This window comes from Drosophila mauritiana, chromosome X (assembly GCF_004382145.1).
Source record: "Drosophila mauritiana strain mau12 chromosome X, ASM438214v1, whole genome shotgun sequence".
NCBI lineage: Eukaryota > Metazoa > Arthropoda > Insecta > Diptera > Drosophilidae > Drosophila > Drosophila mauritiana.
The window spans coordinates 13,517,079-13,535,980 of NC_046672.1; the positions used below are offsets into that span (position 1 = coordinate 13,517,079).

An 18,902-nucleotide genomic window follows, 5' to 3' on the forward strand; every position below is an offset into this window, starting at 1 on the left:
AACAAAATGAGAAAATGTGTGCCACTCAAGGGTGAGATATGGGGGGGATGGGCTGGTTGTTGGCAAATTTTGTAAATAAATAATGCTTGACCGCTGACCGAAAAATCAATTACACTACGCACATGTCCGGCAATCGCGGAGGAGGTCAAAAACTAGGGGGAGGGGGTCACCAAGTGGGAGCAGGACGAGAAGGTCCTGCTTACGTACCTCCGGCAAAACTACGGTCGCTCCGTCTCAATCCTTCGCACAATCAATTCAATCAAAACAGCCACTTTACCACGCGAAAAACCACCGAAAAGAAATGCTTAAACGGGCGAAAGGTAAACAAATCCAATTGGACAATTCCAAGGGTGATCTCTAGTGATGGCAGCTCCTAGCGGCCTATCGACGCTTTTCGATAGTGCGGGCGCTGTTATCGATAGAGATTTGCAAAAGTTTTTTATTTAAATATTGCATTTGAAGGTAAAATTAAACTTAAAATAGGAAAAACTACACTTTACCCATGGGAAATGGTGTTTGAATTAACTATTTAATATAGAAATGTATTTGATTTATAGTTTTAAGACCACAATTTCGTATTATTTTGTTACTGCTTACTGCCCAATGTATTTAATTGCTTTAGATTAATATATTTGTTGCTAAATTACTTCATTCTTGCTAATATTGAGGCCTATTCACAAGCTACTCTTGATATTCAAGGAGTAATATATATACCACACCGCCCATTAATATGTGTAATTAATTTAGCTCGATTTATACTGTGGAATGCAGCGCCCTAGCCGCCGTTGTTTATTGGATTTAGTTTAGTTATATACCCAAGCCATTATGCTAGATTAAACTACATACACATGCATGTGGGACGTGTGTCTTTTCGCGTCTGTGGTGTTTGTGTGTGTATGTATATACTGTATACTGGTTAAGTGTTGCGTCCTGGTGTCCTTATTCCTTGCTCCTCCTCCGCTCCATCCTTAACCTTATTATCATCATTATCATCATCATCACCATCATCATCATCATCATCATCACCATCATCATCATCAATATCATTACCAATAATATAAAATATTTGTTCCTGCGGGCGGGGAAGCAGCATTGATTTAACTAAATCTAGGTGAACTACGAATAAATAGTTTAAACGCAAAGCTAAAACGAGAAAACGAATTCTGAGAAATTCAACTGAGACCGGCTCTAAACATTGACGGCATTCTGCAGAGCTGTCTTGTCATCCACGATTATATTGGCCGCCGTAGTGGTCGGATTGGAGCTGAGCAGCTGCTTGGTTGACGAACTGGAGGAGTAGCTATCACTGGAGCTGCGCGTCGAGGCCGAGTTGCCGCTGATTGGGCTGTCCAACATGTCTGGATGGCAGGAAGATATAAGTTTTAATCATGTGACAATGTGAAACCGAAACAGTAGCACCCACCTGGCAGGGAGCTCACGTTGTTGGACTTCAAGTCCACAACCGTTGTCACTGATCCGGAGCCCACCATGTTGCCCACCGATGTGGACTTTTTGTGCAGGTTCTTCTTAACTGCACTACTGAAACCAACAACTACGGGTCCCACTCCACCTTGTCCGCCCACTGATCCTGCGCTCCTGCCCACGCTGAGAACACCATTGCCAAGGCTGCCGGCGCCAAGGGGATCACCGCTTTTGGCTCGCTCCGTGGGGCACAATGGACTTAATATCGAGTTCTGAGTATCCTCCGGCGTGTAATAATCCGAATCCTCGGCCGTGACCTCGGCGGGTGAGGGTGCACCGCTTCCGCTAAGTTCTGGCCTCGGTTTGGAGCGCTTCAGCGATGAAACCTTCTTCAGGCTGGACTCCTCGGTCGGTCCATCACCAATGCTGCTCTTATTATCGACATCATCATCCGCTTCCAGGCAAGCCACCACCTGCTTCAGCGATTTGCTAGACACGTTCTTGCTCTTGCTGCCGGGTGATAGCAGAGGCGATAGCTTCTCGTTCTCACTGTCCACATCGTCATCAGTCCCCGCGGAGCCATCGCCACCGGAACCGGCTGTGGATCTGGGATACTTTCGTTCGTTGACAATCTGCAGCTTGTCCTGTTTCGGGTCCGGCGAAGTGGATGCCCCCAAAGTTGGCGAAGTACAGGTGGCCGTGCTGGACTTCTTTGGATCGCTTTCAATCTCCACAGAGTGTGTCGATGACCCATTGCCGCCGCCCGATTGATTGGTAATGGTGCCCACCTCACTGGTCGACGTGCACGTCGAAGCGTTCTTCTTGATCTTCGGTCGACGCTGGCTGCTGGACTTGATCGGCGATGTGGCCTTGATGTCAGCACTGGTCATTGTCGAAGCGGCCACGGTGGCAGCTGAATCCGTGATGTCGTGTTCGCTGTTCCTGAAATTGGAAGAAAGGCATCAGATACGTACGTTTTTCGGTTAATTCATTCCATAGCTCACCTAGCCCTGGCCACATACTGTGGCGGTCCGTTGAGTGCCTCAATTAGTGAGACTGGAATATAGCCTGGCGGAACATCCACTGGCGCCGGCTCCCCGGCCGCCGATGTGGGCGTGTTCTGGTGCAGCACATGCGTGCTGATTCCCTTCTGGACAGCACGGATCTGAAGCAACGCCCGAAACGGAGCGCGGCAAATAGGACAGTTGTTGGCCTGGTAACGCAGCGAATCCGCACATGAATTGCACAAACAGAGATGGCGGCACGGCAGGATGAGCGTATCCCTCGTCTCACTCATGCAAATGACACACTCGCTGCCATGATCGTCGATCTCCTCGTCCAGAGACGTTTTGTTCACGGCCTTGTTCTCGATGCCATAGATCTCCTGCAGCAGGTAGCACAAGCCATCCACAAAGATCTTTTGCTTCAGGGCACGCAGCACATAGCTGCCGTTTTCCGGATGATGATCGATCACACAGATGGTGGTGTGCGATTGGCGACACTCGTCGCTGCCCTCCTCCACCACACAGTGAATGGCCACCGGATACTGTTCTCGGCCGGGACTATAGCCCAGCTCATCCTCGGGCATCTGCTGTGGATTGAAGACATGGCTCGGCTGCGAGAAACACTGATTGATGCCCTTCTCGTAGTGGTACGTCTCCGAGGTGAGACCCTCGCGCGGCACCAGCGTCACGCCGCTGGGACTGACATCCTCCGAGCAGAAATAGTAAATGGTAATGGCGCACTTGGCGTCCGAGTCAAAGGTAAACTCGATGTTGTAAGAGCAGGGCGGTGGTGGGGGCGTCATATCGGCATCACCGCCACCCAAACCCATCGAGCAGAGCACATTTCCATCTACATCCTCGATGGTGACGTTGGACTTCTCCTTGTCCAAATCCAAATCCCGATCAATCTCCTTCATCTTGGGCTTCTCGAGTACACCGCCCAGCTTCTTATCGTTCATCGTCTTGACGAAACGCACCGACTCCTTGCGAATGTTGACCAGACTCTTTAGCGTCTTCGTGGGCTCATTGGCCTGCGGCGGGGGATACGGAAAGGCTGTGGGCCGATTGCCCAAGAAATTGAGATCCGCATTCTCGCCAAACAAGTACGATTCCGGTTGGGGCGTGTCGAAGCGCTCGCCGCCCATGATGAAGTGGGTGCCAAAGAAGTTACCCATTCTCGGTGGATACTTGTAGGCATTGTTCGTGCTCGGATCGGCCTCCTCCACCGCCGCGTTCTGTCTGCTCACAAAGTTGCCCATTTGACAGGTCGGTGCGCTATGGAAAACTGTGATCCAATATAGCTTTTGGCCTACGTTTTCTCTGCGCTTTGCTTTGGTCTATAATTCTATATCAGTTGGTCACCACCACACATACAATGGCATGTTGGCATTTCACTTGTTCGGCGGAGAATGGCCGCTGTGTGTGTGTACGCGTCCTGCGAAAGCTATGGTTGCCTTCAAGTGTAGGATCCTTTAACCACGATACTAGGACTAGTCCAAGTTGGTCAATGTCTGGATTACTTCTGATTTCCTTTCTTCTTTCTTCCTTTCTTTTAGGGCTGAGCTGCTGTCGACAACGCTTATATCGATATTTCGCTTGGTCAACGATTTCATATGAAATATATCGATAACTTAAACCGAAACTGACAAATAACTGTTTATTTTCGAAATATTTTATATATTTAAGAAATAGTAAATATAAAATCTCTACACCTTAGAAATGAATAATTATAATTACCCATATATATTATTTTTTAATTCACCGTCGGCGTTGCCACATACCTCAACTCGTAGTTGCCAACGAATCACAAGCCAGCGTTGCCAACGGATTTAAAGCAACAACAAACGGCGCCAAAATAGCGCACGCAAAAAAAAGTGCAGTGCGAAAATCTCCGCAATTTTGCAGCGCATCACGGAGCAGATAACACACTCGCAACCGCCATCATGAGCATAAGCATGAGCATGGACGAGACCATCTGCGCGTACTTCGTGAACAATCTGAAGCCGGGCGATGGTGGCGCCCAGGAGGCCGACACACTGCAACAATTCGAGGCGTCGCGGGAGCTACTGGGCCAACAGTTGGCGGAAACGCAGATACGGCAAATAAAGCCAAGCGAGGGATATCCCCTGATCGCAGCCGGCAACCTGACCAAGAAGGACGTCTTTGTGCTGACCCAGTTCGAGGGCGAATTCTTCGAGCAATTGCAGCAGACGCGAGCACTAATTCTGGGGCCACCGTGCCTGATTACCTGCCTGCGGCGCAATGAACCCATTCCCGAGGGCAGCAGTGCCATCTACACCACGGCCATGCGGGATCTCCAGGTCTCGGCCACGGGCATAACGCCACAGAAGAAAGAGGAATTGAGCAGGCTCATAAACTGGATGGGCGGCGTATACTTTCAGAGCTTCGGGCATCGCACCACCCACCTCATATCGAACACCATAAAGTCCAGCAAGTACGAGCAGGCAACGCTGAACGGAGTACCCGTGATGCACGTCGACTGGGTGCAGTACGTCTGGGATCAGAGCCGTCGCAGCCAGCGCGAGAGCATCATGGCCACGGATCCTGATTTCGATAAGTATCGCCTGCCCATCTTCTTTGGGGCGAACATCACGTGCAGTGGATTGGATGTGGCGCGCAAGGATCAAGTTATGCGGCTGGTCAACGACAATGGAGGCATCTATCATCGCGCCTTTCGCTCCCAGGTGGTGGACATCGTCATCACCGAGCAAACAAAAACGGACACCGAGAAGTATAAGGCGGCCATACGCTACAAGAAGGATGTCTTGCTGCCGGAATGGATCTTCGATAGCTGCAATCGCGGCTACGCTCTGCCCACAAAGGACTATGAGGTGCGGCCTGGCAAGACGTCGTCCACACCCACCAAAACCACTCGTCCGGGCGCAGCTCCCGGTGCAGATCAAACGCACCTCTCGGATCTTTCACGTATCAGCTTCGTCTCCGGCTCGCGTCGCATGTGCAGCGATCTTAGTACCGTCAACGAATCCGTCAGCAGTGTGGGCAGCAGCTCCCCCGCCAAGCAGCTGCTGAAGCAGGCCACTAGCAGTGGACGAAACTACCAGCAGGTGCTGGCCGAAATTGAACCGCGTCAGGCGAAAAAGGCGGGCGCCTTTCTGGATGGCTGCTGTGTGTATTTGAGTGGCTTCCGCTCAGAGGAGCATGAGAAGCTAAACAGAGTGCTGAATACGGGCGGAGCGACCCGCTATGATGAGGCCAATGAGGGCATCTCACACATCATTGTGGGCCAACTGGATGACGCCGAATACCGGCAGTGGCAGCACGATGGTCTCATGGGTTCTGTTCATGTGGTGCGCCTAGATTGGCTGCTGGAGAGCATTCGAGCTGGTCGCGTCGTCAGTGAGTTGGTGCATCGTGTGTCGATGCCACAGAACCGAGAACCAGACGTTGCCTCCCCTGCTAGCAAGCGAACCCTGCGCTCCATGAACCACAGCTTCAAGCAACCAACATTGCCCATCAAGAAGAAGCTTTTCGATCAGGAACCGGATCCCGTGCAGGAACAGGAGCACGAGGAGCCGGATCATACGCTGCTGGATCAGTACTCACAGGATCAAGGAGCAGTGGCACAACTGCCACCTGCAGATGTCAGTCTCCTCCAACCAGCGGCAAGTTCCACCCAAATGGATATACGCCAGCGAGTCTCGATAGCCAATCCAAAACCTCCCGCTGCCGGTCTGCCACTGCCGGATCTCAGTGCCAGCACTCTATCCATTGATTTCGATAAGCTGGACTACTTCGCCGGTGTCTCTGTTTATGTGCACAAGGAGTGCTTCAACGAGGAGTTCTTCAACCAAATGCTGACCGAGTGCGAAGCTGCCCAAGGCTTATTGGTGCCATCGAGTTTCTCCGATGAAGTGGATTTCGCCATTGTCAGCTTTGAGGTAGCCTTCGACGTGAAGCAACTACCCGTCAGGGCCCGCCATGTGGTCACCGAACTGTTCCTGGAAAGCTGCATGAAAAAGAATCAACTGCTGCCCATCGAATATTACCACAAACATGTGCCGGCTACCGCACTGCGTCAGCCGCTCAAGGGAATGACTATTGTCGTGTCCATTTATGCAGGATTGGAGCGGGACTTTATTAATGCGACAGCAGAACTACTTGGCGCCTCCGTCAATAAGACATTCATCAAGAAGGAGAAACCGCTGCTGGTGTGTCCCAGTGCCGAGGGCTCCAAGTACGAAGGTGCCATCAAATGGAACTATCCCGTGGTCACATCCGATTGGCTGGTGCAGTGCGCCCGCTCTGGTCAGAAGCTGCCCTTCGTTGGATATTTGGTGGGCAAGAGTCCCGAGGACTTCCCCATATCGCCGCGCTTGCGGGACAGCAATACTCGAACACCAAGAAGACCGAATGAGTCCACATTGGTGGCTCAACCAGATCTAGCCATGGAGGAGGCCGAGAACCAACCGGCGGGATCTGTCACTCCAGTTACTGCTGGCAGTCCAGGAGCTCCTGAACTGACGCCCCTGCGCAACAAGAGAGTTTCCGAGCTAGCTGGAATACCAGGAGGCAGTGCTCGTCATCGCGGCAGCAGCTCCACATCTTCTCCCGACTCTCCATGCACGCCACTTAGCCAGGTGGGTGCCCAGCAGTACAATCTGGACTTCCTAGAGCAATTCGTTGAACGCCTGGATACAGAGGAGGGCAAGGATTGTGTGCGCGAGATTATCCGTGAAATGCGCGAGAACCAAACGCCGGAATTGGAACGCATTCGGCGGCAGGCCTGCACGCCCGTCAGTCGCAAGCATCAACGACCCACTCCGGGAATTCCAGATTTTTGCCTCACTCCTGAGTTCCAGCAGCGGATGGCCGATGATTTTGAGCGGCGCTGGCGCCTGCCCATCCAGAAAATCAAACCAGACACACCGTTGGCCGTCATCAGGCAGCGTGTGATGCGGATCACATGCGAAACTCTGGGCATCGAATATGAAGAAAGTGATGCTAAGGTGCCAGCGCTATCGGAATCGCCATCGACGGTAAAGAAGAAGCCGCCAACCAGGACGACGCAGGCCACCAAACTCAACTTTGATAGATCACCGAAACCACCGAAGCTATCGCCAGGCAAAAAGACGCCTCTCAGGGTGTCCATGGGATCACCACGCAGCGGAACGCAATCACCCTTCGTACCGAACACACAGAGTCCAACCGAAGCAGCGCCACCACGGAGATCAGATGGACCAACGTTAAGCGAGGAAGGTCAGAGCACCATTAACTTTGACAAGATTAGCTTCGAGGAGTCGGCCGTTCCCGTAATGGCCCCAGATGTTCCCGCAGTGGCGCCAGATGTCAAGCAGATCACCGACTACCTAAGGGACTGCGAATCGCGAAGGAACAGCCTGAAGCGCAGCCACGACAACGACATGGATTGCGGCGAGAGCGAGGTGCAGTATGTGCAGCCCTTCGAGTCCGAGGGCTTTGCCCTGGGCACCGAGGACATGGTCGACTGGCGCGATCCGGCGGAGTTCAATGCAGCAAAGAGAAGATCCTCTGGCGGTTCACCCAAGATGCAGCATGCTGGCATACCGTGCTTCAGCATCTCGTGCGGTGATGATGACGAAAAGCGGGCGGAACTAATCGCACGGATCACCCAACTGGGCGGAAAAGTGTGCGAGAATCTGGTGAACTATGACGATAGCTGCACCCATCTGCTGTGCGAGCGTCCGAATCGCGGCGAGAAGATGCTGGCCTGCATTGCGGCCGGGAAATGGATACTCAATATCCAGTACATCGATCAGTCTCATGCGCATGGCGGCTTTCTGGACGAAACGCTGTACGAATGGGGCAACCCGAAGGCCATTAACTTGCCCACCCTGGCACCGGAGGAGGAGCCCATCGCTGCCGCCGTCCATCGTTGGCGCACGGAGTTGAGTGCGTGCGGCGGCGGCGCCTTCTCCGATCACCGGGTTATACTCAGCATGAACGAGAGGAGCGGTGCGCCCATCAGGAATGTGCTGCGTGCCGGCGGCGCCTGCATCCTGGAGCCCACTACTCCGTTCTCCAAAGATCCTGTGGCCAAAAGTGCCAGCCATTGTTTTGTCGATGTGAAGAAGGCGCCGCTGTCGCCCCAGGACATGGAGTATCTCCACAAATGTGGTGTGCAGGTGCTCAGCCAGATTGCCATTAACGCGTATTTGATGAACGGCAGGGATGCCGATCTGGGAAAGTACCAGCTGCTTTGAACGAATCATTACATTCTCTGTACATGCATTGGATTTTTTGTTTGTTCCTGTTCGATATTTTGATATTTTGTAGTTATATAAAAGTTATTGAGTTAAAGCCTTGAAAGGTTTAATTTAAAATATTTTAGGTCTAGTTTAATCAGTTGTAAATCTAATTTTGAATTTCTGATTTCTGTTCTTCTTTTTTTTAACTTAATAAATTAACGATGTTACGAAGTTCAAAATAAACAAACGTAAATTGAAGTCCAAAAACATATGATAATTGTATTTAGTGATTTATTTCTAAAAGTGTTGTTGAAAAATAATCCCAAGTCAAAGGGCAAATTATTTTTGAAAGAAATTTGACGATTTTTTCTTTATTTGTGTCTATTCACTTTTTGAAGCGACCTTTGGTTTATTTCTATTATTAGTTCATTCCAACTTCAATTTAATAAATAAATAAATTATATATTAAAAACCTCAAGAAATTCTATTTTGTTGATACCGAATTGATTTTCTGTAGCCGAATTAAACAATAATTGCAACTGTATTGTACTTTTCATTTATTTAACGTTTATATATTTGTATGTGGGCTTGTGTGGGTGTTTGTTTGTATATAATATGCATGTATGTATGTATAATTTCACTTAGCTTCTGTTCCTTTTCTGTATCAGTTTTTGTTTTTTTTTTTAGTAATTATGGTGTATAGCAGTACTTTATATTTGATTCATACGGTTTCACATGTATACATATATAATTTGTTTTTTACAATCCATGCAGTTTGTTCTATTCTCTGTGTGGGATTCATTATAAAATTCCATTTTATATAACTATAGCTATATAATTGTCTGTGTTTGTGGGTGTGTTTTTTGTTTATTAGTGGAATCGCATGCTCTAGGCTACAAATTCATCAAAAATAGATAGTATCCAGGAATCGATCTGCATCGCATGGCATTCTGATTGCCAGTTGATCTGTTTCTCATATTCATTTCCGATTTTTTGCAGCTTTTTCTGTTCATGTTTTAAGCCGCAAATGGCAGACTGGCGGCATTTTACTTTTTAAAATTACACTCCTATATATTAATAATTATTTATATATGTATGTATATATATATACGGTTTATGTTGATTTATTTTTTAGCATATCAATTTGTTCAATGTTGGTTTTGTTTGTTTTTATATCGCAGCGATAATTTGTTTAGTTTTTCTTCATTCTCTTAGGAGGCAATTGTTTCAACTTAACGAAAATGGAGAGATTCTGAAGCTAGCTTCGCCTCTCACAAATTTCCGAATAAACGCGTAAAATTGAATCGACACAAAAAACAATCGTAATAATGATTAATTATAATAGTGGAACTTGGAGCTTAGCAATTACAAAATCTCTTTGCTGGGCGTTGAGATTCCCAGTGGCTGTTCGTAGTCGCCGATCGAAACGATGGCGGATACGGATGCTGATGCAGATGCAGATTCGGAAGCCTTCTTCTTCTCCTTGCGCTGTGACTTCTCCTTTTTATGCTTCTTCTTGTGCGCCTTGGACGCCACCTCGGATGCCTCCTCCACGCCCACATCGATGATGTTGCTTCCGGTGGCGGTGGCCAGTGCATCGGGCGCTTCATCCGTCGACTTCTCCTTGTTCTTCTTCTTTTTGTGATGCTTGGGCGCATCTGGAAGGACAGTTGAAGTGTTGTTGTTGTCGTTGCTATTGTTGCTGGGGGCGGAGGTGTGGCTGGGACTGGGAGTGGGCGTGTCGGCGTCAATGAGATCGATCACCGGCTGTACAGCAGCCTCCTTGCGTTCCCGCTTGCTCTCCCGATGCTCCCGCTTCACCTTCCTCTCCTTGTCCTTATCCTTGTCCTTTTTCCTATCCTTCTTGGTGGCGTTACCACCGCCGGCAGACTCCACCGGCATCTTGAGATTCTCTTTGTCCGCCGCTGACTTTTTGGACGCTGACCTCGCCGCGGGCGCCTCGAACTCCGTGCTATAAGGAGATTTACATTTAGCCATTTTTAATTGTGCGAAGCTTTCAGCTCTTTGATTACATGTCCAATTCAATGTCCAGGGCTCGATGCGGATCATTTGGATCGTATTTGCCATCCTTGTCTTCGCTGTCCGACATGGAGACACCTTCGGGCATGTCCAGCGTGGTGTTCACAATGTGCAAGGGTTTCGGTTCTGCAAAGTGTTGAAGTTATAAGTCATAAGTACACAACATTGTTTACTTCGGCTTACCTCCTTCCGATTCGGAGCTGCTGTTGTACGCCACTTTATTCTTGGCCTTTTTGCTCTTTTTACCCTTTTTATGCTTCTTCTTGCCATCCTTGCTGCCCTGCGCCGCCTGCTGTTCCTGGAGGTACTTATCCGACCGCTTGGTGACTACAGAAGCAGATAATGTAAAATATAGCTGATTGTATAATCACTGCGCATAACTTACTGCCCACGCGCAGAGCGGCCACGCCCTCCATGTCCAGTGGCAGCTCCGTAATGGGTATGTCATCGATATTGTCATACTGATCCGCATTCGAGGCACCACTCGCCGTGGGCGTGGACTTGAGGTAGTGGGGATTGTTCGACTGCTCAATGAGACGAGCCATTCGCTGCCGCTCCAGTTGCTCGGGCGTGAGCTCCAGACTCTGTCGCCGCTTTCCGCCGCCATCAGCTGCCGTTCCTGCCTGCGTGGCGCTAACAAATAGCTCATCCTTGTCGTGCTCCGAGGACGAACTGCTTGCCGCATCTTCCGGAGGCGGTGCATTAATCCACTCATCCAGATCGAGGCCATCTGGCAGGGGCACCTTCCGTTGCGCCTTGGGCGCCACCGGAATCAGCTCGCCTGTGAACAGCAGCGTCATCTCCTGGACAATCTCAATGGCCAGCGGCGGAATGCCGCCCTCCGTCGTCGTGTCCATGGCCATGGCATCGGTCGACGTGGACAGCTGGTTGCGCAGCATCTCGATCAGCATGCAAGCGGAGTTGGCTCGCTCTTGCACCTCAATGTCGCTGGAACCATTGAAGTGCTGAAGCTTGTCCAGCACATGGTCGCAGAGCTACAAATGATAATGGGGATTCTCAGAAGAGATCATTTGAAAGTATGTATAGGGGGAGCACTTACTGTCACCAAACCAGGCAGATCCTGAAGCTCCAAGCACGTGGTGGCCAGGCGGGCGAACAACTTTATCACGTTCTGCACATAGACACCCTGGATGTGACCGGGCAGTAGCCTCGGACGGAGCAGGATGTTGAGCGTCTTCTCCGCATCCTCCAGCTCGCCAGCAAACTCACCAACGATCCAGGCGGCGGCGTAGAGCACCTCGTACATGGAGTTACTTTGCGCCGAAACGGTGAACGTGTCCAGCAGATTGGTCATCTCGTTGACGGCAAATTGCCGGACCACAGGCACTCGAATGGCCACGTCAAGGAGTTGCTCTGCAATGAGGCGACCGTGCCGCGAGCCGGCCTCGAGTTGGATGAGCTCGACGAGCACAGTTAGATACCACTCGAAGTTGGTCACATACAGATACGAACTCTGCGCGCATATCTCGATCACCTTGTAGAGCAATTCGTCCCGATAGGCGGAACCCTCTGCCCGCTCCATGTGGCCCAGCAATCGCTTAACAATCTCCATAAGGTTCTTCTTCGAGACCATGCCATACAGCAGGTCCAGGGCGCGCAGACGTATAGATTCATCCTTGTCGTCCAGGCAGGCGAGTATGAGATCCTTGTGCGCCTGCACACTCTTCGGGTGCGTCTTCAGGATTTTCGACATGGCCAACAGTCCAAGATATTTCACTGAACGGGAATTTGGAAATGTAATTGTTAGCTTCTTCAAATACTAAGCTGTTTCCCACAAAAATCTTGTAACAGGAATCTAGTAACCATATAAACAGCAAAATAAGTTTCCTATACTGAAACGGTTCTAAAAAGCGTGTTTTTTGAAACCGTTTGGGAAAACCGGGTTATACTCACAGTTCTGGTCCGAGTCCTCGATGAGGATGCGCAGCTTCTGCACGCAGAGCTGGATGGAGGCACTGTGGTTGGGCATGCCGCTGCTGATGCTGATGAGCACCGCGATCACCGTGTTGATGCACTCGTACAGGAGACTCATCGCCGAGGTGCTGTTGAGTGAGTTGGGTTTGGTTTTTGGTTCGTTTTTTGTTTTGTTTTCATTTTTTGTTGGTGTTTCGGTTAGTTTTGATAATTTTTTTTGTTTGTGGTTTGTATTAGTTTGAGAAAAAAAAGTAGGAACTTGTATTAAGAGTAAGCAGCGGTAAAGCGACAAACATTGCACTACAACAATAGCAAATAGCAATTAGCAATGGCAACAACAACGGTAGCAATATCGATAGCATATATATTGTGGTAGCGATAACAATTAGCGATTATTGCGATAGACATTGGGGAAACACAACATTGCGAAGCAACGCAGCAGCAATGGCAACCAAAAAGAAAAACTAACAACAGCAACAACAACAACTGCAACGGCTCGATCATTTGTTTTTCTTTCGCTTCGTCCGATTTGACTAGATTAGAACTTTGGCTCTCAATGAGTGTGCTCGATAAGCAAAATATCGATAGGCAAACGACGAAATTATAGAAACAAATACAAACTTAAGCAGGATGGCGACAGTCATAAGTTGAGCGAGTGGGAGAGAGAAAGAGAGAGAGAGGTAACGGACATAAGAAGCTAGAAGATTTGTACAGTTAAATGATAATAACGAATGTATAACTTTCAGACGCACAATCATCGAGCAGCTTCAATTATCGATCAATTGATATTGACCATTAATCGGTCACTTAGCGATTTCGAATTTTTTGCTTTCGCCTTGCTATGTTGCAATCGTTTTCCACACATTTTTGGGAAATCGTATCGTATTTCACATTTTCAGTTAAGTTCAGTTCAGTTGATTTGTATTTGTATTTTTGTTTTGTTTGTTTGTTTGTTTTGCAATGATTTTAAGACTTGCCTATGAATTAGATTTGTGAGTGGTTCTATTAATTTCTTTCCTAGCCGGGGTTCTAAGGGGGTTAAAGCGCCAAACTGCAAATGCAAAGAGAAAAAGAAACAAGCAAGAAATTATAAATTACATACAATCGAAATCATCAACGTCCTTATCCACAAATAAAACTAGAACTAGAACTAAAACTAAAGCTAAAACCGAAAACGAAACTAAAAATGAAGTGGTAAAGAAAAAGGTAAACTGGAACACCCTAAAAAGTAATTTAACTTTCTCTTAAACTGGCTGTGGCTGTGAGTTTCCTGGTCCTTTTGCATTCGGATTGGATCTCTTGATGATATGTCTATATATTTTTGTGTATCTCAGGGACTTGGTTGTAAATATATCTTCTTTTTTTTGTGATAGCGAAATAATAGTTGGTATAGTTCATCGTTTGAAGTTTGTTCTTATTTTGAATCAAGCGAATTAAGCAGTTTTCAACACAATGAAGCCAAAGGATAACGACTCGGTGTGAATTGAGGATGTGATCATATGAAGCAAAGCTTATAGACATATATGGTTCCAAATATTGGAAACGTATTGTCACATTTTTATATCAATTTATCAACTTGTTCGATAAGCTTTGTTCATTTTGGGGAACATGGAACATCATGTGCATCAACATGGGTGTACAAAAGTTGTGTGTCATTGAAATTGCATTGTCAATTCGGGTAATTTAAATACATTTATAATAATCAATTACGACGCTCATGTGTTTTTTATTTATTTTTTTTTTTGGGTTCGTGAAGGAGTGGCTGTGAAATTGTGATGTAGATAAATCCGAGCAAAATCGTTCAAGTAGATATACGACTTCGCCCTGATTAAATCAAAATAAGACATGGAAATAATTACTAAAGAATACAACAATGTCTGTGTGTTGATTCCATTTAAACAATTAGGATACGAAAATATATACCAACGAAACAATAATGGATTGTTCAATAACTAAATTGTAAATAGTAAAATGCTTTAGAGTAAATCAAAGCGCGTGCTGGTTTTTAATTAAGTTTTCTGGATTGGATTTTTCGTTGGTCTGATTAAAGAAAAGCGCGCCGATAAAAACCTGGAAATAATTTCAATTAGGGGCTGAGTCAATTTGCGTCCCAGCGCCGGTTCAATTGTCGTGAGGCTCGCGAACTAAAATTCATTCGATTTTCATTTGGCATTTCATTCAGTTTTTCAGTTTTCATTAGTATTTGTTTTGGAGTGGTTTGTATATATTATTAATTATTTTTTGTTGGTTCGTTTGGAGCGGGAGCAGAGGGAGGAGAGGGGGAGGAGTAGTTGTAGTGTTAATTAACTTTTTGTTAGACAAAAATTGAATTGTCATATATAAAGAGTATACATACGTATGGTATATACATACATAGTATACAGCTAAAACAAAATCGCCGTTTGTCCACAAACGAACAAACGAAAATCAAAAGATAAACAGATACGTACTTAAAACAGAACTTAAAATTCAAAGTAAAGTAATCATTGTGAATCTATTTGGTGGCCAGTGATCAGTGGATCCGCACTCACCAGCTTGATGATCTTGATCAGCATCCAGTTGTTGGTCGACGTGGTCATTAGCTTGAAGAAGATCGGCGCCAGGGGCAGGTAGTTTTTGGGATTCTTACGTGCTAGTTCACATATTACATTCACGGCAGCTGATTGAACACCTGAAAACCAGAATAAAAGTGCATTAGATACATGGATTGCATGGAAGAAATATCTGCAGAATAATGTATGTATGGTATGTTGGTTAAACCTGGATCAGGATCCTCCAGTTTCTCTTTGAGTTTGGGAAATGCAGGTCTCAATGCCTCGGGATAGCGTAGAAATACTTTATACATCATAAGGACGGCTTTCATGCGCAGATACGGTTTTGTTGAGCTCATCTGCGGATTAGTTGCGAATGGTACAAAATCAAACAATGTGCACATATGAAACCAGCGTCATAATATCCATACCAGTGTCATAATATCATTGGCCAAGTCGCGGGACAGATCGGGCGATATAAAGCAGCTCAGTCCACTGAGCGCCACACCCGCATCGTATTGGTTCTGTGAGTTGAGATCCTTGCGTATCATATTCGTGGTCAGCATGAGCAGCTGCGAAAAATATAAATCAAAATTGAGTGCTTTGTTTAAAGCATTAAGTAATGTGTTTACCTCGCTGTCCGGATGGAAACATTGGCTGGCCGCCAGGTAGCCAATTCGCTTGCAGGTGAATCTGGATGAGCTCATCACCTCGATGATGTTGAAGCCCGCCCAGGAGATGTCGTAGCCCAGCATTTGTATCTGTCGCAAGCGAAATCGAATCAATAAATATTAACATTTTCTGCTGATTGTGTGCAAATGTGTGCCTGTGGAATATGTGCACAGGATAGGCCCAAGGACTCTCGTTAGCATTAAAATCTCCTTAGCTGCACCTAACACTCGAGGGTAAGTCGCTAGTTACTTAGACTTAGCCATCTAACTAAAATTATGTGCATATACAGATGATAACAACCATTTAGCTTATGTACTAGATTTCAGTTTCAGCCAACTTGATTTGGGATTTACAGGATAGCAGTGCTATTATCGCCAACACAACTGTGCCCACTTTTGATGGCATCTTTTGGATCGCTTGTTAGTGGTGGGCCCACCACCACCGCCACACCCATCGGCGTGGGCGTGTGACAAAGGTTGCTCCTCGTTCGCCTTGTTTCCGCCGATTCAGTTGTTAGCTTAACGGCTGTTGCTGTTTTAGTCCTTATTGTCGCACTCGCCTACAAGGACCCCATATATACCGCCCGGCCCAGGCAATTTGCATCAAGTGCAGCCGTGCACTTGGTCGACTTTGAATGGCTGCCACCAGAATCCGGTGCACATCCATGCACACGCAATCATCTGCACTGCTGATTCTAATGCTAAGCCGTCGTCTTGGGTGGGGGAGAATCCTGAATCCTCTTTGGGCTGTCGGTGCGTCAAATCAGCTTATTTTTGAACAGGCCATTTGCGATTGTCTAATTAGCTTTTTCAAAAACCCCTATAGGTTCTAATAGTCCTTCATCATTGTGCGCAAATAGTGAGTTAATCATCTGTGGTGCGTCTTTTGTTCAGGGATTAGGGATGTATATCAACTTACGTAGGTCAACTTGGCCACTGCATTGCACTTGACACTGATATTGTCCTGTCGCAGCTCCTGTTTGATCTCCTCGATGCACGTCGATATGTATTTGGCCTGCGGTGAAAGTTATTGTCAATCAATATGTTTATATTCTAAATATAGTATGTGAAAATGCGAAATGCGAAATGTGCAATGGCAGCACATAGTAAAACAACAAACATATCTGAGAATCGTCGTGGGGCTATCAGTTTTATGCCCACAGCAACAGAACCAAAATAAAGTAAACACAAATTCCAAATCATACAGTGGCGGGTAGAGCAATAGTGTTGTTGCATTATTTTTTTAATTCCGATGCAGTTGCTGATTAAATCGAATGTAAATATACAACGATTGATTGTTTACTCTTCATTTGTGCTGAACAAAATGGAAATGTGATAGACCTAAGTGGTTACTTCATGGAGGTAACATGATGAGTATCATTTATTTGAGATTAAAACTGCACAATATTAAATAATTAATGGATTCTTTTATCTTGCTAAAACAAATGAATGCTATTAATTTAAGCACATTTGTAAATCAGCGCTTAGAGTGGACCACACAAGAGCAAAAATAACAATCGAAATGCGCAGTGCAAGTTATAGAAATCGAATTCAATCAAGAGCCACTCATTTTTTGTTTACGTAGACAAACTTAGTTGTTCTTGCATATATTCATATTTCTCAATTGTTCTTATTGCACGATATGCAAACCAGAACTGAATGGAAACTCATTTTTATCCATTTATTTATTATTACTTTGATTGCATTAATATTTGCAATTACTAACAATCGAAGCAATAGAAATTACAATTTTATTTTCGCAAATCACACGCTATTTTCTCTCCGTGTGATAACTCAAGTACCGTTAGCCGATCCTGCCAAGCATTCTGATAAGGACCAAATAAAAAGACCATCGGCGGGGGAATTAACGTGGGTAAATATTTGATAAAAGCCACTTGCTAATTAATTTGGTGCGTTGGGAGTTTCTGCGTTCGGCTTTGTGGTTCTTTTCAAGCTTTTCCTGCTTTTCCTTTTGCACTGTTGGCAGATGCCAAAACACTCAAACACACACACACAGCCACTTTCACCCACACACGCACACATGCAAGCACACCAAACTCTAATAAGATTCCCTTAATGCAAACGAAATTTGTCAGCCAATTAGCGAGTTCTAATTGGACGCACAGCTGGGCCGCTTTGGGGGGCGTGGCAGTTGGGGGGGCGGCGGTTTTGGTGGGCGGTGGAGGCGGGGCAGCAAGTCCTGGGCACGCTTACCTCATTATCCTTGTTGTTCCTAATGCCGCGCACCAAATCGGTGAGGTTTTTATCAAACATACGCTCGAAAAAGTTACCCTTCACTTTTTTCAGTGCCATGTTTGCAGTTGCTATTGTTTTTGTTTTCTTTTTTGCTGCACTCCGTGGCGTTACTTTGATTTGCAATCGGTGTCTCGCTTGGGAAATTGGGCTATTTTGGCGAAGCGATTTCAGCACATCACCGGCGGCAGCACAAAGCACTCACTTCCGTCTTTTTCCGATTTGTTTTCGTTTTTTTTTTTTAACTTTAATACGCTCGCAAACTAGAGGTGGCACGCAAATATGTGATTAATCGATACTATCGATGTTTGCTGCACTTTGGTGGTTGGCTACGCTAAATAGTAGGTGGCTGTACTCACTAGCGGTGTAATGTTAACTGATTCGTGGACTGTCGATAGCTCGCTGCGCATTCGATTACAAAACCGTTTAAGATCAGCATGTTTGAAAAAGAGGGAGAAGGGAATAATAAAAATAATAAATAATATTTCAGCCTGAAAACCCATATTTTTATACGCATTTACAATAATTGAATAATTAAATATCACACTCTCAAAACCCATGTTTTTATACGCATTTATACTAATTGAATAGAGACGAAAACTTTCAATGAAACTAGCGTTTATTTCGAGCTCGCATTACGGTTTAAAACTTTTCAAAACATTAACTTTTTTAAAACATCCTTTTAAAATACGTAACATTCTCTTATGTTTACTTTTTAATTACAACATGACAATTGGCAAACGCACTTAGGAAAATCTATTTCAAATAAGCTTCGATGTAAAAAAGTAAAGAGATTCGCAAACAAAAAAGAACGTTGCGTTTTTCGACAAACAAGTTGTC

General features: G+C 46.2%; 4 protein-coding genes across 5 annotated transcripts in view; 1 reads left to right on the forward strand and 3 right to left on the reverse strand.

Annotated features, from left to right (window-relative positions):
• Positions 1 to 369, reverse strand: part of LOC117148732 (glutamine-dependent NAD(+) synthetase) — a 35,145-nt gene extending 34,776 nt beyond the window's left edge. Inside the window, exon 1 of the mRNA XM_033316297.1 lies at positions 208 to 369. The gene's annotated coding sequence lies outside the window, so the exon portion shown is untranslated. The remainder of the gene's footprint in view (positions 1 to 207) is intronic.
• A 385-nt stretch (positions 370 to 754) lies between these two features.
• On the reverse strand, positions 755 to 3,990 carry LOC117147587 (E3 ubiquitin-protein ligase MGRN1). The gene is made up of 3 exons (XM_033314533.1): positions 2,427 to 3,990; positions 1,424 to 2,364; positions 755 to 1,358 (listed from the first exon to the last, which is right to left on the reverse strand). Exons 1-3 carry the CDS (start codon positions 3,683 to 3,685, stop codon positions 1,189 to 1,191), a joined length of 2,370 nt encoding a protein of 789 aa, XP_033170424.1. The 5' UTR covers positions 3,686 to 3,990; the 3' UTR covers positions 755 to 1,188.
• A 262-nt stretch (positions 3,991 to 4,252) lies between these two features.
• On the forward strand, positions 4,253 to 8,991 carry LOC117146367 (DNA topoisomerase 2-binding protein 1-A). Its single transcript, XM_033312519.1, has one exon. It carries the CDS (start codon positions 4,370 to 4,372, stop codon positions 8,645 to 8,647), a length of 4,278 nt encoding a protein of 1,425 aa, XP_033168410.1. The 5' UTR covers positions 4,253 to 4,369; the 3' UTR covers positions 8,648 to 8,991.
• Positions 8,992 to 9,756: 765 nt separating this feature from the next.
• On the reverse strand, positions 9,757 to 18,318 carry LOC117146368 (AP-3 complex subunit delta). Of its 2 annotated transcripts, none has more exons than XM_033312521.1 (13): positions 18,024 to 18,318; positions 16,729 to 16,824; positions 15,771 to 15,899; positions 15,570 to 15,710; positions 15,368 to 15,497; positions 15,139 to 15,278; positions 14,678 to 14,751; positions 12,587 to 12,735; positions 11,733 to 12,409; positions 11,058 to 11,667; positions 10,856 to 10,999; positions 10,666 to 10,798; positions 9,757 to 10,604 (listed from the first exon to the last, which is right to left on the reverse strand). In XM_033312521.1, exons 1-13 carry the CDS (start codon positions 18,120 to 18,122, stop codon positions 9,998 to 10,000), a joined length of 3,129 nt encoding a protein of 1,042 aa, XP_033168412.1. In that variant the 5' UTR covers positions 18,123 to 18,318; the 3' UTR covers positions 9,757 to 9,997. The 2 variants fall into 2 exon arrangements, with proteins under 2 accessions (XP_033168412.1, XP_033168411.1); XM_033312520.1 differs by lacking the exon at positions 14,678 to 14,751 and adding an exon at positions 13,585 to 13,658 and having other exon boundaries at positions 18,024 to 18,317.
• Between the last annotated feature and the right edge of the window lie 584 nt (positions 18,319 to 18,902).

Excerpts from the sequence above, each read along its gene's own strand:
- LOC117147587 (XM_033314533.1), bottom strand. The coding sequence starts at position 3,685 with ATGGGCAACTTTGTGAGCAGACAGAACGCGGCGGTGGAGGAGGCCGAT. Across the intron at positions 2,365-2,426 it reads CAGTATGTGGCCAGGGCTAG|GAACAGCGAACACGACATCA; the intron begins GTGAGCTATGGA and ends TTCCAATTTCAG. Across the intron at positions 1,359-1,423 it reads CAACGTGAGCTCCCTGCCAG|ACATGTTGGACAGCCCAATC; the intron begins GTGGGTGCTACT and ends CCTGCCATCCAG.
- LOC117146367 (XM_033312519.1), top strand. The coding sequence starts at position 4,370 with ATGAGCATAAGCATGAGCATGGACGAGACCATCTGCGCGTACTTCGTG.
- LOC117146368 (XM_033312521.1), bottom strand. The coding sequence starts at position 18,122 with ATGGCACTGAAAAAAGTGAAGGGTAACTTTTTCGAGCGTATGTTTGAT. Across the intron at positions 11,668-11,732 it reads ATCTGCCTGGTTTGGTGACA|CTCTGCGACCATGTGCTGGA; the intron begins GTAAGTGCTCCC and ends TATCATTTGTAG. Across the intron at positions 10,799-10,855 it reads CAGCTCCGAATCGGAAGGAG|AACCGAAACCCTTGCACATT; the intron begins GTAAGCCGAAGT and ends AACACTTTGCAG.